Source organism: Montipora foliosa, chromosome 13 (assembly GCF_036669935.1).
Source record: "Montipora foliosa isolate CH-2021 chromosome 13, ASM3666993v2, whole genome shotgun sequence".
Taxonomy (NCBI): Eukaryota; Metazoa; Cnidaria; class Anthozoa; order Scleractinia; family Acroporidae; genus Montipora; species Montipora foliosa.
Window position 1 is genome coordinate 445963 of NC_090881.1, and position 13455 is coordinate 459417.

The 13455-nt window shown below is 37.2% G+C and overlaps 1 protein-coding gene and 1 long non-coding RNA gene across 2 annotated transcripts; both read right to left on the reverse strand.

Annotated features, from left to right (window-relative positions):
* Positions 1-986: 986 nt before the first annotated feature.
* LOC137983365 (uncharacterized) lies at positions 987-12250 on the reverse strand. The gene is made up of 3 exons (XR_011118951.1): positions 11679-12250; positions 11315-11379; positions 987-1071 (listed from the first exon to the last, which is right to left on the reverse strand). It is a non-coding gene; the product is annotated as an uncharacterized lncRNA (long non-coding RNA).
* On the reverse strand, positions 6331-8366 carry LOC137983410 (putative nuclease HARBI1). The gene is made up of 2 exons (XM_068830613.1): positions 8242-8366; positions 6331-7408 (listed from the first exon to the last, which is right to left on the reverse strand). Exon 2 carries the CDS (start codon positions 7405-7407, stop codon positions 6349-6351), a length of 1059 nt encoding a protein of 352 aa, XP_068686714.1. The 5' UTR covers position 7408; positions 8242-8366; the 3' UTR covers positions 6331-6348.
* Positions 12251-13455: the final 1205 nt, after the last annotated feature.

Sequence of the window (13455 nt, forward strand, 5' to 3'; positions counted from 1 at the left end):
GAAACAACCCTCTTTGAATCAACAATTACACTATGTCAGTCTAAAACTATCTTTAATTTCACGCAATACTTCATTCAGTTGTTACTATTTTTTCACATTAGCATTTTCTATTTATTATAATTTCAGCTTCCATCGCTTTTATTCTGACTAACTGAGGACGGCAGAAGTTTCTGTTGAAACATGTATTATAAACTCACAGGTTTAGTTGTTTTCTTAAAAATCTTTACTTTCTCTTTGCACATTATTTTCGTGAAACAATCTTTGTCCAAGTAACCTTAACAAATCACTTTTATTTGAGTTGCTGTTGTAAAGAATGCCAAACTTTTAAGACTTTACAAAAATGTAACTTTGGCCTTCAAGTAGAGGAGGCCAACCACAATTGCTTGATCTTCTGGAACCTTCAAACAGAAGAGCAAACATTTCCCGTCAGGGTTTAATAACCAATTTACTGTAACAGTAACTTGACATAATTATAAATAAAGAGAATGATTTTGTCGTAGAAAACATGTGCTAGCTACTTTGACTTTGTTGGTTATAATGAGAATGTCTTTATAGGGCCTGGCCAAACGGGAAATGTTTGGCATTTAAACAACATCACATATTGTTTGGTGACCAAGCATTTTACCATTCGGCCACCTTGTTTGGTGCTCTTTGATCGTGTTTGGTCGTGTTTGATAAAAATTGAAGGCCACAAAATATTCGATCAAAAACAACAAAAACATTTCTTTTGTTCTCATGCTTGATGGGCGAACTTGAGGAATTTGATCTGAGTTAGATCAAACATGTTTAACCGTTTGGCCACCCACTTCAAGAGCAGGTTTGATCACCAAACAATTTGTTTGATGTTGTTTAAATGGCAAACATTTCCTGTTTCTCAATTAAGGCGCTTATGATGCTCCATCAACTGTCCTAATGCTGTGTAAAGGCTATTGCAAAATGAAATTGGCAACGTTTTTTTATTGTCAAGATGTGTGTACATTGTACTTACAAAACGTGTCTCCAACTACATTTGTACTCCAACTCCTTTTCTTTTATTTTCTTTCATCTTTGACTATCATAGTCTGACACTTCCTAAATGTACAAAAGGCAGGTGTACCATTTAATAAAAAAAGTAACTAATTAGCATTGGAAAATATTTAATTAATAAACATTTTTGTAGGGCTTCCCAGTTGATTATAATTTTGTTGAGAGTAATTATAGACAAGACTAGTGTTTAAAGTTTGATCTATAATGGAATTAAAAAAACTTGCATGAATATTTCAACCAGTCAGATGCAAAGCTAAGACCAATAGTTTTATTGCAACTTAGTCACTCTACGTGTAGGTTTCCCATACTTAGCAGCAGCAGCTGCATTGGATTGGTTAGCATTCTGACTAGGATACATGTATATGACTCCAGTTTATGGTTAATTGACAGGATTGACAGGTACAGTATTTCATTCAGGAAATATTCTGGTGTGTAATTACTTTGGTCTTGTTGGTTTGGCAACATTACAATAAATAGGCAAGTTTCATATTCTCACAGATGGACTGGAATCAGCATCAAATAGAGGCTCATGCAGAGGAATGCAAATTATTTTCCTTTGCATCAGCCTCTATCTGATGCTTGATCCAGTCCAACCGTGATAATACTGGTCAATTGAAGACCCCTCTATCAACTTCAAAACTTGTTAGTTACCGGTAGTTTTTGGTAATGAAATGTTGTGATTTCCAGTGAAATTTGGAATAAATAATCACTAGTAATTTTTTTTTCAAAGACGACCAAAATTGCACGAGCCTGTAGGGCTAGTGCACTTTTTAGCCTTTGAAAAAATTTACTCGTGATTATTTATTCTAAATTGCACGAGAAAAATCATGTGATTACCTCTTAATAATATATATGAAAAAAATCGAGATGGTTAAGTAGAAGGAACGCACGCATATCACGCAATCAGGGAAAAACTGTGCCATCCAGGGCACATGCTTAATTTGAAAACAAAACACTTTATTGGTTCTGACCAAAGCGTATTGTTTAATATTAGCCAATCATAATCCAGAATTTTGATGTGTAATTTACACTGTTATTACACTTTTTTTGCACTACGTTACACTTGAACTGCACTGCTCTCAGACAATCAGAATTGAGCAATTTTTTCATGTATATTATTAAACACGGAATATCAATATTAAGTAACAACAATTCTGCATTACAGTTTATCCTACATGTATGTGCAACAAAGCATAGGGAAACTGCTAACAATACATTTATTGGCTAAGAGCAATATTGCTGAAATGGGTTTAAAATTCCCTTAAACTAATTGGAAATAGCAATGTCATATCCCCCAGCAAATCAAGATTTATCCAAGAGGGTTGACAGAAGTATTAATTTTACATGTAAGAAAAAAAATTAGCGAAATAAGTGTTACCGGGCAACGTTTCACCCAGACTGTGATGACATCACTTTCAAGTGACAAAAACAATCTTTAACCTAGTATAAACTAATTTATATGGCGTGAGGTTATGGAAACCATTAACACATATTTTTATAGTGTTGTACTTAACATGTATGCAATGTAAAGTATATTCAAATTAAACAAAAAGTTTTGTGCGGACAGTGTCCAATTGTGTATTGAAGCTTGGTAACTTAGACAAACTAGTTTTCCATTGCATTTCTTCAATACCAAAAAGTTAGTTGTAAGGTCACCAACAGTTTTAATTATATGAATGAAATGATATACATGTATGAAATGAACCATGTATTGAATTGCAGATATGAAATCAAGTGGAGCTATAATGATCCTCGCAGTTATGAACGCAATTTTTGCACTTCCGTAGAGAAGTCTGAAAAATTCAGGACTTCAACGGGGTTTGAACCCATGACCTCACTATGCAGGTGCGACGCTCTAACCAACTGAGCTTAATGAAGCGACTGATGTTGGTTGCTGGTCATTTGTGGGTTCAAGTGTTCCTGTGATGAATGAACCAATGAATGTTCGTGTAATGATATATGAAACAAATCATAATTATGTTGAACTCGTCAAGTGGTGGGGTGGTTTAATCCCACAAACAATACTAGTTTTAATCCAGAACCTAAAAAAATCATGTTTCGCTTGTTCAAGCAAAGCCTTGCTGGGCATCGTACTGTGAGAAAGTTTAACTTTACCTTTGTTATACATTTATAAAAGAGAGCTCAAATTATCTTGTCTCAAGTTGTTAATAATATTAATTTTAAATACAAGGTCGAGAAATTTACATGATTCAATTTACTTTATTCGCCCTCTTTGATTGTTCACTCACTGAGTTCCTGTGCATGTCAGTATATAGCTGCCTATTACATCCTGTTTTGGCTTGTATGTCATATAATAAGTTGTATTTGTTTTCTTTTTCTTTTTATTTGTATCTTCATTTCTTGGTATTAATGACTAGTATAATGTAAAATTTTGTTGTGTATTCAATAAAAATAAATAAATATATGTTGAACTGCAGATATGAAATCAAGTGAAGCTATGATCCTTAGTGGCTTCATAGCTCAGTTGCTTAAAGCATCGCACCAGCAGTTTTCATCAATATGTTAATGGAGCGCTGGCTAGTGTAACTGATGTACTCTGCATTGCACAGATCAAATTGATATAATCATACACCACACATTGCTGGTTAACCTTTTGGCACCCAAACGGGCCTAAACCAGCCATACTTAGCATTTTACTGTGTCTAACACCAGATGATTTTACTCATCAATGGGAAACCCCTGCGAGTCAATGGGTTAATTTAAAGGTGGTTTCGGTTCACACAGTTTAACATCTTCACTAATTTTGCAGCTTCTGAACACTGGTGTAAGAATATGATTGATTTTTTACTCAGATAAGATACTGTTCTTCATCAACTGCATCAGTACTGGTAAGTATTACATTTAATATACACATATTCATTGTTACATGTACCGCCCGTACGAACAGCGCAACGCTCTTGCAGCGCTGCGCAACTTCATATTTTAGGTTGCACAGTGCTTATGCGTCCTTTATGCGACGTTCATGCGTTCACCAAGCTTCACAAGCAGAATATCGAGCGCTGCAGAAAGGTTGCAATGCCTAACAACGAAAAAGCATTGGTAAAGCAGCGCTGTATATCGTTGCTTAAAAACTGCGACCGAAAAATACTTTCGAGGAAAAGTTTGGAATGTTTAAGACCGACAAAGCAATGCTCACGCAGCGCTGTACATCGTTGCTCAAATGCTTCGACTAAAAGATCAATCGTGTGTAAAAGTTTGCAGTGTTTAGCAACGTAAAAGCAACGCTTAATAAGCAGCTTTGTGCATCTTAATTTGCCTTAACGTCAGGGCTATACATGTAGCTGAAAGATACCTATAATCAACGGCTGTATACGTACGTAAAGCCCCGTTTACACGAGCAATTTTTATGTGACAACTTTTATGTGACAATTTTTATTTGCTCGTGTAGATGGGGGAAATTGGCCAATTTTTATGTGACAAATACATTTGCTGAAAAGCTGGCGTGTTAGCTTTTATGTGACAAATAAAAATTGTCATACACGGAAAATTGCTCGTGTAGACGACTCGTCACATAAAATGTGGCAAATATTGGTGGTCCCCAAGCTTCCACTGAGAACGCGATCAAAATGGCGGCCTCCACGTCGATCAGCGCTGCTTCCAGTAGAGGAATTTATTGGCCAGATCGAGTAGTGACTTTGTTGCTAGAGGCCGTCAGAGAAAAGGAGAGTCTCTGGAACACCAAAAGCGAGGCATACAAGAACCGAAACGTAAAAAAAGCACAGTACGAGGAAGTACTGCAGGTGATAAAAGAAGAATTGCCAGACGTTGATCTGGCAAGCCTCAAAGGTATGCCTACCACTGTTGTTATCGTTAATATAAAGCAAGAATGTATGATATATATTGCTAAACTGAAATAATTTTACCTGCAATTTGTAGGCTTTTGTGCAAAACCATTAGAATTAAAAAAAATCAAAATTTGCATTTACATTCTTTTATCTGGCTTTAATTCCTTAGGTAAAATACAGAGTTTACGAACATTTTACCGTGAAGAGGTGAGAAAAATAAAGAAGAGCCAGGGTACAGGTAGTGGGGCAAGCGATGTTTATGTATCAAAGTGGAAGTTTTTCGATGAGTGCAGCTTCCTAGATGAGGTAATATACAGCAACCGGTAGGTATTTACTAATGTCAGAGATGAAGATTCATCACCAGGACCTGGAGGTGAGGAAGAGCAGCTGGCAAATTATGATAATGCAGATACAGAGAGCGAGAGTAATGTTAGTGTTAAAAGTGCAAGCACTACGTACACAACAAAGAGGAAGAGATCTGATGACAATCCTTTGCTGGAGTCTGCCACATCTGCCCTGAACCAGCTTGCAAAAAATGCAGCATCTGCACCTGAAGATGAATGGGATATTTTCGGTAAGGATGTGGCCAGTTCCATCCGACACCTGGGGGATAAAGATTTGCAACGAAGGGTTAAGTTTGCGGTCCAATCAGCAATCTTTCAAGCAACAGAGCCCCCAAGAGTTCCATATCAGCATTATTATCAAAGAGATGATTCATTTTCTGCCCAGCTACAACAGCCACCATACTAAATGACTTAAGACATGTTGATAGTATAAGAATGACTCATAGGAAAACTTAGACCTTATGGCAGACCAGAGTATAGTGCATTCCTGTCCCCAACAGGTAGCAATTGCCTATTATATTACTACAAAAAGTATCCACTTTGTCCTCACTCAAACCATCTTCTTGTCAAGAGATTCCTCACCAATGAACCCCTCAGAAATATTCTTGACTCGGGTATGGGCCTGAGCAAATTACTATGTACTCTACTGAATCTTTTTATTCTGTAGCGGAAGTCAATAGTTTTAGCAGCTTACTGTAGTTGTTTGTTAAAGTTACAGTCAGTGATAATATTTTGCTTTTGAAAATTGCATACTTGTAAAGTTTACATTGTAAATGCACAAAATATTTAAAAGTAAGTATTTAAGATTTAACGGACTTGCCACAATCCTGGTTATTATTCATGTTGGACTAATTATTACACTTGAAAAAAGACAGTTGGGTTTTTCTTGGTAACCGTATGAGTTACAATAAAGCAAATGCTTGGGATGCACATCCAGATGTGTACTAATGAAGTTATATGAAAGAAAATTAAATAACAAACTAACAAAAGCATAATTTTGTTCAGTCTTCCTGTCTCTTGGTAGGTCACAGTTTCAGAATTTCTCATCACCTAAGGCTACTTTAGATAAGGCTTTCACAATGAAGACTGGAAGTTAATAATAGGTAACCATACTTTCTAACAGTAACGAAGAATGTCTGATTCCACATGATGAATGTCATCAATCCAAATACTCAGCTGGTCATTGCCCACTGAAAACTGATGGCACCTTCTTTAAAGAAGTAGTCTTTGAGATCATCCCGAACTTCTCTTGCTTGAACTGTTGATGAACGGGCACTAGGATCCGAGCGTAGGTCACAAATGTTATCACTGCCTATTTGGTTTCTCCACGATCCTGGCACAACATTACCAAATTCATCCTCATTGTCGATGGAGCCTGGAGCTGAGTAGCATTTGTCCTTCCTGGTCATCAGAAAGTTGTGTAATGCAATGCAAGCACGCACTACTTGCATTGCATTTGGAACATCCAACTCTAGTGTTCTCAGTAGCAATCTAAATCGAGTGCACAGCAATCCAAAAGCGTTTTCCACAATCCTCCTCGCTCTTGATAGGCGATAATTGAATATTTTCTCGTCACCCATTGCTGTTCGGTGTGGAAATGGCTTCATTAGATTTCGATCTAAGGCAAAAGCATCATCGCCCAACAAAAAATAAGGTATTGGTGTTGTTCTTTCTCCAAGGTTAGCTGGTTCTGGGAAATGGTTTGACTTGCACGTATTTCCTAGGCAACTGTCCTTAAAAATTCCCCCATCAGACTGGCTTCCTGGTGAGCCGAGATCGAACGAAATAAATTTAGCATTGGCATCAGCTATAGCTAGGAGAACAATACTGAATTGCTTTTTGTAGTTGAAGTACTCAGAGCCTGAGTTTGGGGGAGCACGCATGTTAATATGTTTTCCATCTATGGCTCCAACTGCATGTGGAAACTGCCATTTGGATTCAAATTCCTCTGCAATTTGTTCCCAATGTTGTTTTGAACTTGGTGGCTGTAGGTATTCATCCCTCAAAACATTATACAGGGCTTCACACACCTCAGGTATGATTTTTGAAATAGATGAAACAGATATGCGAAAGCTATACATGAGATCTTGGTATGAGCAACCTGATGCCAAAAATCTCAAGGTAACACATAAGCGGTCATGGGCTGAAATGGCATCTCTCATGACAGTGTTTTTCTTTCCAATTAGAGGAGTTAGCTTCTCACAAAGCTCATCAAACAGAACAGAGTCCATCCTAAAAATTAGAAGGAAATATGACAATTTAATAACAATTGAGAATATCTCAGGTAGCCCAGGTGGGTTTATCTTATTTGCAGCACATAAAAATGCAGTGGAAATCAGAGCTACAACACAGCAATCTTTATGTAGCACACTGTTGATTGCCAAGACAGAAAGGGTACATTCTACAATGAAACAATTGTTAAACTATCACGCCTTAGAGGGGCCCTTGGTGTATTGTATTTGAGTTCTGGAGCTCTCTTGGGTGCACATGAGCTGCCCAAAAGCTGGAATTCGCTTTTTAGAAAGATTATATTTCTGAATGAGGTGGTGAGAAAGGAGGTTGATGGGGGTGGGTTACTTATTCCCAAAGAAATACTTCATCGTGTGGGACAACAAAAATAGTATGCTCATTTTTGAAGTTCTATTGATAGTACTATTCTTCTCCCAACAACAAGGGATGCACAGAATAATAAAATAAATAAAGTTTCTAAGTAACAAAATACAACGTGAACATCGATTCAGAACTTTTACAAATCATGCTTGTTCTTCTTATTTAAGACGTCAGTAACAGTTTTGGTTCTTGTTTAACCAACGCCAACATTATTTCATGAAACCTGTTAAAGAAAGTTAAAATAGCGACCACGAGACAGTACGAGATTGAGTACAAATACGAATTTTCAAAATCTTGTTCGCGTGCTTTGGATGATCACTAGTGCAATCAATCTTGTTTCTACAATCTCCTGGTCTGCTGGTAAACAACAAGGAACAGTGAGGGGAGGAGACTGGTTTGAAATTAAAAATTCATACTTGTACTCAAATCTGAAGGTCCTAATACATTGTACTCACCGAAAAAAAAATTTGAATTCGTCATGGTCAGTCTCTCGCAGTTCTTTTACTAAATTTTGGGCCAAACCCTGGGCTTCTCGCCGCTGCTGAGTTTTCCAGGGCTTAACCCAACACCTACGCTTCTTTTTCTTCATTCTCAGTTGTTCTTTATATAATACGAGAAACGCTATAATCGCAGCAGCTTCAAGTTTTTGCTTGTTCGTAAGCGCCATATTTCGTGGGTGACTACACAGCCTCTCCTTTATTCTGCATATCTCAGCTATTCAAAATCATTACTGGCGCACTAAACTTCACACTGTTGACAATTATTTGCTATGCCATCTACACTATCAAATATATTTGTCACATAAAAATTGTCACATAAAAATTGCTCGTGTAAACGGGGCTTAAGGTATATCCAGTCTTGAACGTTATAAAACTTCGACAACTCAAGTCACAAATACATTCTCATTAAAATGTTGTATTCTGTAGAAAATTTGGATTTCAAACCTCGTACTATATGGCTGGAGCTTATATATAAGCCCAACATGTTGATCGATACAAAAAGGTTTCAATGTCAAGGGAAATCGACGCCAGCAATGCACACCACGATTATTTCCCATTTTCAGTCCGAATGGAGCGATAGTTTTAGCGACCCCCATCAGCGACCCGCGATAAGACTTACGATTGGTCACCATTGTGCCCATTGACCAATCGCGGGTCGCTAAGCGATCTTCCAAAGTCTTCCAACGGTTTGGATAAAGAGAGTTGTGAACAAAGCATCATTTGATGGCTCTCGAAGCAAATGCTTGCAGAGTTTGGCGGCCCTTAAATCCTTCTCAGTGTACAAGAGGCTCAAATAAAGAAGACGAATGGGTAGCGGAGGAATCGTCCGTGATCTACGTGGAATTTCGAGGCAATCGAAGCCTTGGGAACGAAGGGCCTTTTTTCTTGAATGATTCCGTTCGACAACTTCGTCTCGGTGCCCAACCTTGGTAAAGAAGAAGAACCAAAAACTACCTAAATCGCTCTAAATCGACCCAGAAACCGTACCAGAATCAAATAAATATAAGACTGAAGCAAGGTAACGCGTTTTTTTTATTTTAAATCGTCCGTAATTTTCAGAACTTTGAGGAAAACCGTTTTACCGATACAAATCCTTTATAGATTTCTACTGTCGCATAATATAGCACTGTACGGATACTCATATATCGAGCTTGGGCTACCTATAGAGACACATGAAATGATCAGAGAACTGCGATGTATTAAGTCAGATAGCTGTATGAACAATATCATCTTTCGTGACGGCTTTAAAGAATCCTGCTCGCATCATGATCAGTTAATGACCCCGTTAATGTAACAACGCAGCGGTGAAGAAGCTCTTTAAGTAGAATATTTTTGTACATTATACAGCTCATTATATAGCTTGCCTGTAACTCCTCCGCTATGCAAAATTGATACTCTTGATACTTTTGCTTGTACCCATTTTTCGATTGATCGGCTTGTTGTTGGCGGCCATTAAATTAAAAGGCTTCTCAAAGTACCTTTTCTTAGACCGAGAAAACCTCTCGCATCACGCGACATCCTACCTGCAGCGTTAAAGCAACGCGAAGCTATTAAAGCAGCTCTCTTGCAACACATCTGCAACGAAAGGGTTGCTAATGCATCACCGATGCAGCCACCATTCAGACGTCCTGCAGTGCTTAGCAGCGTTGGTGAGTCGCAAAAGCAGCGCTGCTAAACGGTTGTTTGTTTCAAGTGCAGCACGTCCTGCTGCAGCGCTTAAGTGACTTTGAGATGTCTTTGAGATGTCTTACGCGCAGTCATTTTTCGAAACTCCCGCAGTGCTATCGATGCAGCCATCATGCAACCTTTCTGCAGATATAAGGGCAACGTTGGTCAGTCGCTAAAGCAGCGCTGCGTAAAGGTCGTACGTTTCGTACGGGGGCCTGCTGGTCTATTTACTGCTGCACTCATTTCTACAATCATCTTGAATCTAATTGTTTTTTTGGCTATAAAAACATTTTAATTTAATTAACAATAATTATTATATTGATCCAAAATCAATAAATATTACCAATAGTCCAAAACCTTGACATGTAATATGAATTTCACATACTTGAACTGTGGAGAACCAAATGAGTGGTGATTGTGAAAGATCATCACAGTTTTGTTTGATGCTTTCAGCAGCAAAAGACAGACCTGAACTGAAAAAATTAGGCCTGAATGGGATGTGATAACTGACCTCTGTGATATACTGCTGCAACCGCAACGCTCAGGTCAGGGTTCAAATCCTGTTCAGCCCTGAAATATTCAGGTATATCTTTCACTGCTGCTTAAACAGCAAGCAAAACTGTAATGAACTTAGTCTCTCTTCAGTCTAAAACCATATTGCACACTGAAAATTATGGAGCAAAATGATCTTTAATCTTGTTATCTTCTTTTGGATCTTTGGTTCTGGAGTGTTAATTTGCATCCAAGGCAAGAATGATGATAACACCAGGACACTACATCAATAAACATGCTGAATGTTTGAGAATAAAATGCTCACCAAAGCTGGAATAAGAACATTATCTATCCAAAACCTACAATTCTGCCGTAGCTTGTATCGTGACTGTACTGATAATTATTGGTTATTGTTAATGGTTTAAGCTGTTGTCCTTTGTTATTTATTTTATTTGTTAAAATAATTAGTTGATCGGTTTAACCACGGAATGCGTGTAGCTCCGCCCACCGCGATTAGCCTTTGCTATTTGTGGGCGGAGACAGACTGTACCTTTTTGTATCAGTTTTTTAATTTTTTGATATAAATACTACAACTACATGTACATTAACCCATTGACTCCTGGGGGTTCTTCATTGATGAGTAAAATTGTCTGGCGTTAGACAGAGTAAAATACTAAGTATGGCCGGTTTAGGACGGTTTAGGGGTGAATGGGTTAACCCAACACTAGAGAATTACGCAAAGGTGCATGTACTTAATACAATATCATGACTTCAACAATCAGATCGCTTCAGGGCAAAGATAACTTGTGAAAGGTCATGAATGTAAAATAAAATTATACAAAAAGCAATGGTACATGTAAATACCCACCATGACTTTCCTTTGAATACAGTGGGGATTTCTGTCCCCTTCCTCTTGATGTTACGGTTTCTTTCCTAAACAGGATTAGACACGTGTTAGTATGTTGTACTTTTAGTATACAAAAACATAGAATAAACAAGAGTAGTTGTACTGTCATTATGCCACTGAAAGAGTCACACAAATTTATTTCACCTTTTTCTGATAAGCAGGTGGCTTTCTTAATGACCTAACGATGCTGCTGATGTGCTTTATGGCTTTGCAGTATCTACATGTAATGTATAGTGCAACATATACAACACTCTCTACAAACTTAAAATTAAACAATAATTATTTCAACTCCTTTTAATCTAATTTCACTCATCCTCTTAATTACCCTCGTAGTAGTAGTAGTAGCAGCAGCAGCAGCAGCAGTAGTAGGAGTACTAGCAGTAGCATTAGCACTTACTCGGCAGTAGTACTAGAAGTACAGTGCTAGGAGTAGTAGATGCAGCAGCAGTATTCCAGTTACCACTGGTAATAATCAAGGAAAGTGCATTCAAGCTGCCTTTTTCTGAATCAAATAAATTATTCTATAATTATTATAGGTTTTGACTGAGGATGATCACTGAATTTCATTAAATGGCAATTTATTCTGGATGCATCATATAAAACATTTTACATGTGTGTTGAATTTTGGTCTAAAGTCACATAATTAAATAACACAGATCAAGCTTGAGGCCCACATGCGAAATCAAGGTGAGTAGCCAGCCTCACAAAGAGAGCAGCCAAGAAACCTAAAATCACAAATCATCCATACATGCATTGACCTCTTTCATAATGGTGGCCAAATAATACAGTGTACATGATTGTATATTATTTGCTGTTTACCCTAGGTTACAAATAAGCCTTTCTAGCCTCACTACGACGAGCAAATTTCAAATGAATATTTTTTTTTCAAATGAGGGCAGTAGGTCTAATTAACATATACACAAAAGAATGTAAAGGAGGTCACCATTAATTATGAAAGTGGTCTACAGTATATTCCCACAGTTCCTAAATGACACCATTAGTGGGCATCTTGCTTTGCTTTTCTGCATCTGCTACAATAGGCCTTTTGGAACAAGTCATCACATGACCTTTTTTTCATAGACACAATGATTCTGCTTTTTTCCAGAAATAAAAAGAGCAGCTCAAAATATGCTACCATGCCGATTTTTGTAAGCATGTCGTTTAAACTGGTGCCGTTACAGTTGAAAGAAGTTACAAGGATTTGTATGGGAAAAGGACGCTTTGCCACCCAGTCACACTTCAATGATCTTTATACAAATCCTTGTATTTTTCTAACTTTTCAAACCGCTTTAAAATTATTCTTTCAAAAGTCTGAAAAGTTCCACCCTCACATATTTATTCTCACTCATTCGACCCATTGTAAAAATACATGTAGGAATCTGAGCGTTGTTTGTGACACATAATTCTGAAAAATTACACTGGAGGGAAAAAGCTTTTCGTTCGTACACAAAAGTATGGAATTTTTGAGTATTTAAATGGTCATATACAATGTACACTCTTTACCTTAAGAGGTATTTCTCTGAAAATTTGTATTCTGGCTAAGACAAACATGAATTAATATTTCCATTTCTGGAATTTCTAAAGTCCGAGCTTTAAGTTCACCAACTGTCAGTCATGTGACCAGTTTGTTGCAAATGGCCTACTACCAAAATTATTATTGATGATGATGATAATAATTATAATAATAATTTTTAAGGTTTTGTGGTTTATGTTAGTTTTAAATGTTTGACCATTTCTAGCTGACATACTGTAATTATTACAAATAACTTACAAAAATAAGTACAAATAGATACTCTAATTTAAGAAAGACAATGAAATAAGTATGTGTAATCAAATGGCGACGAGTGAAATAAGGATCCGAAATAATTTCACGTTCGTTTTGTCAAAATTCTGATAATTTCCAGAGCCTTTAGGCGAGGGAAATTATCCGAATTTTGACAAAACACAAGTGAAATTATTTCCTAATTTTGCGAGAAAACCATTTGATTACCTTTTAATGTTGTGGGTGACAAATTACGCTCAGAACCGTAATTGTAAAATTGTTCGAGTACTTTATCCAACTGCTCGGGAAGAATCATCTCCACGTTTTTCTCAAGGCTATT

What these genes read in the sequence shown, in the direction of transcription:
- LOC137983410 (XM_068830613.1), bottom strand. Translation starts at nt 7,407, where the DNA reads ATGGACTCTGTTCTGTTTGATGAGCTTTGTGAGAAGCTAACTCCTCTA.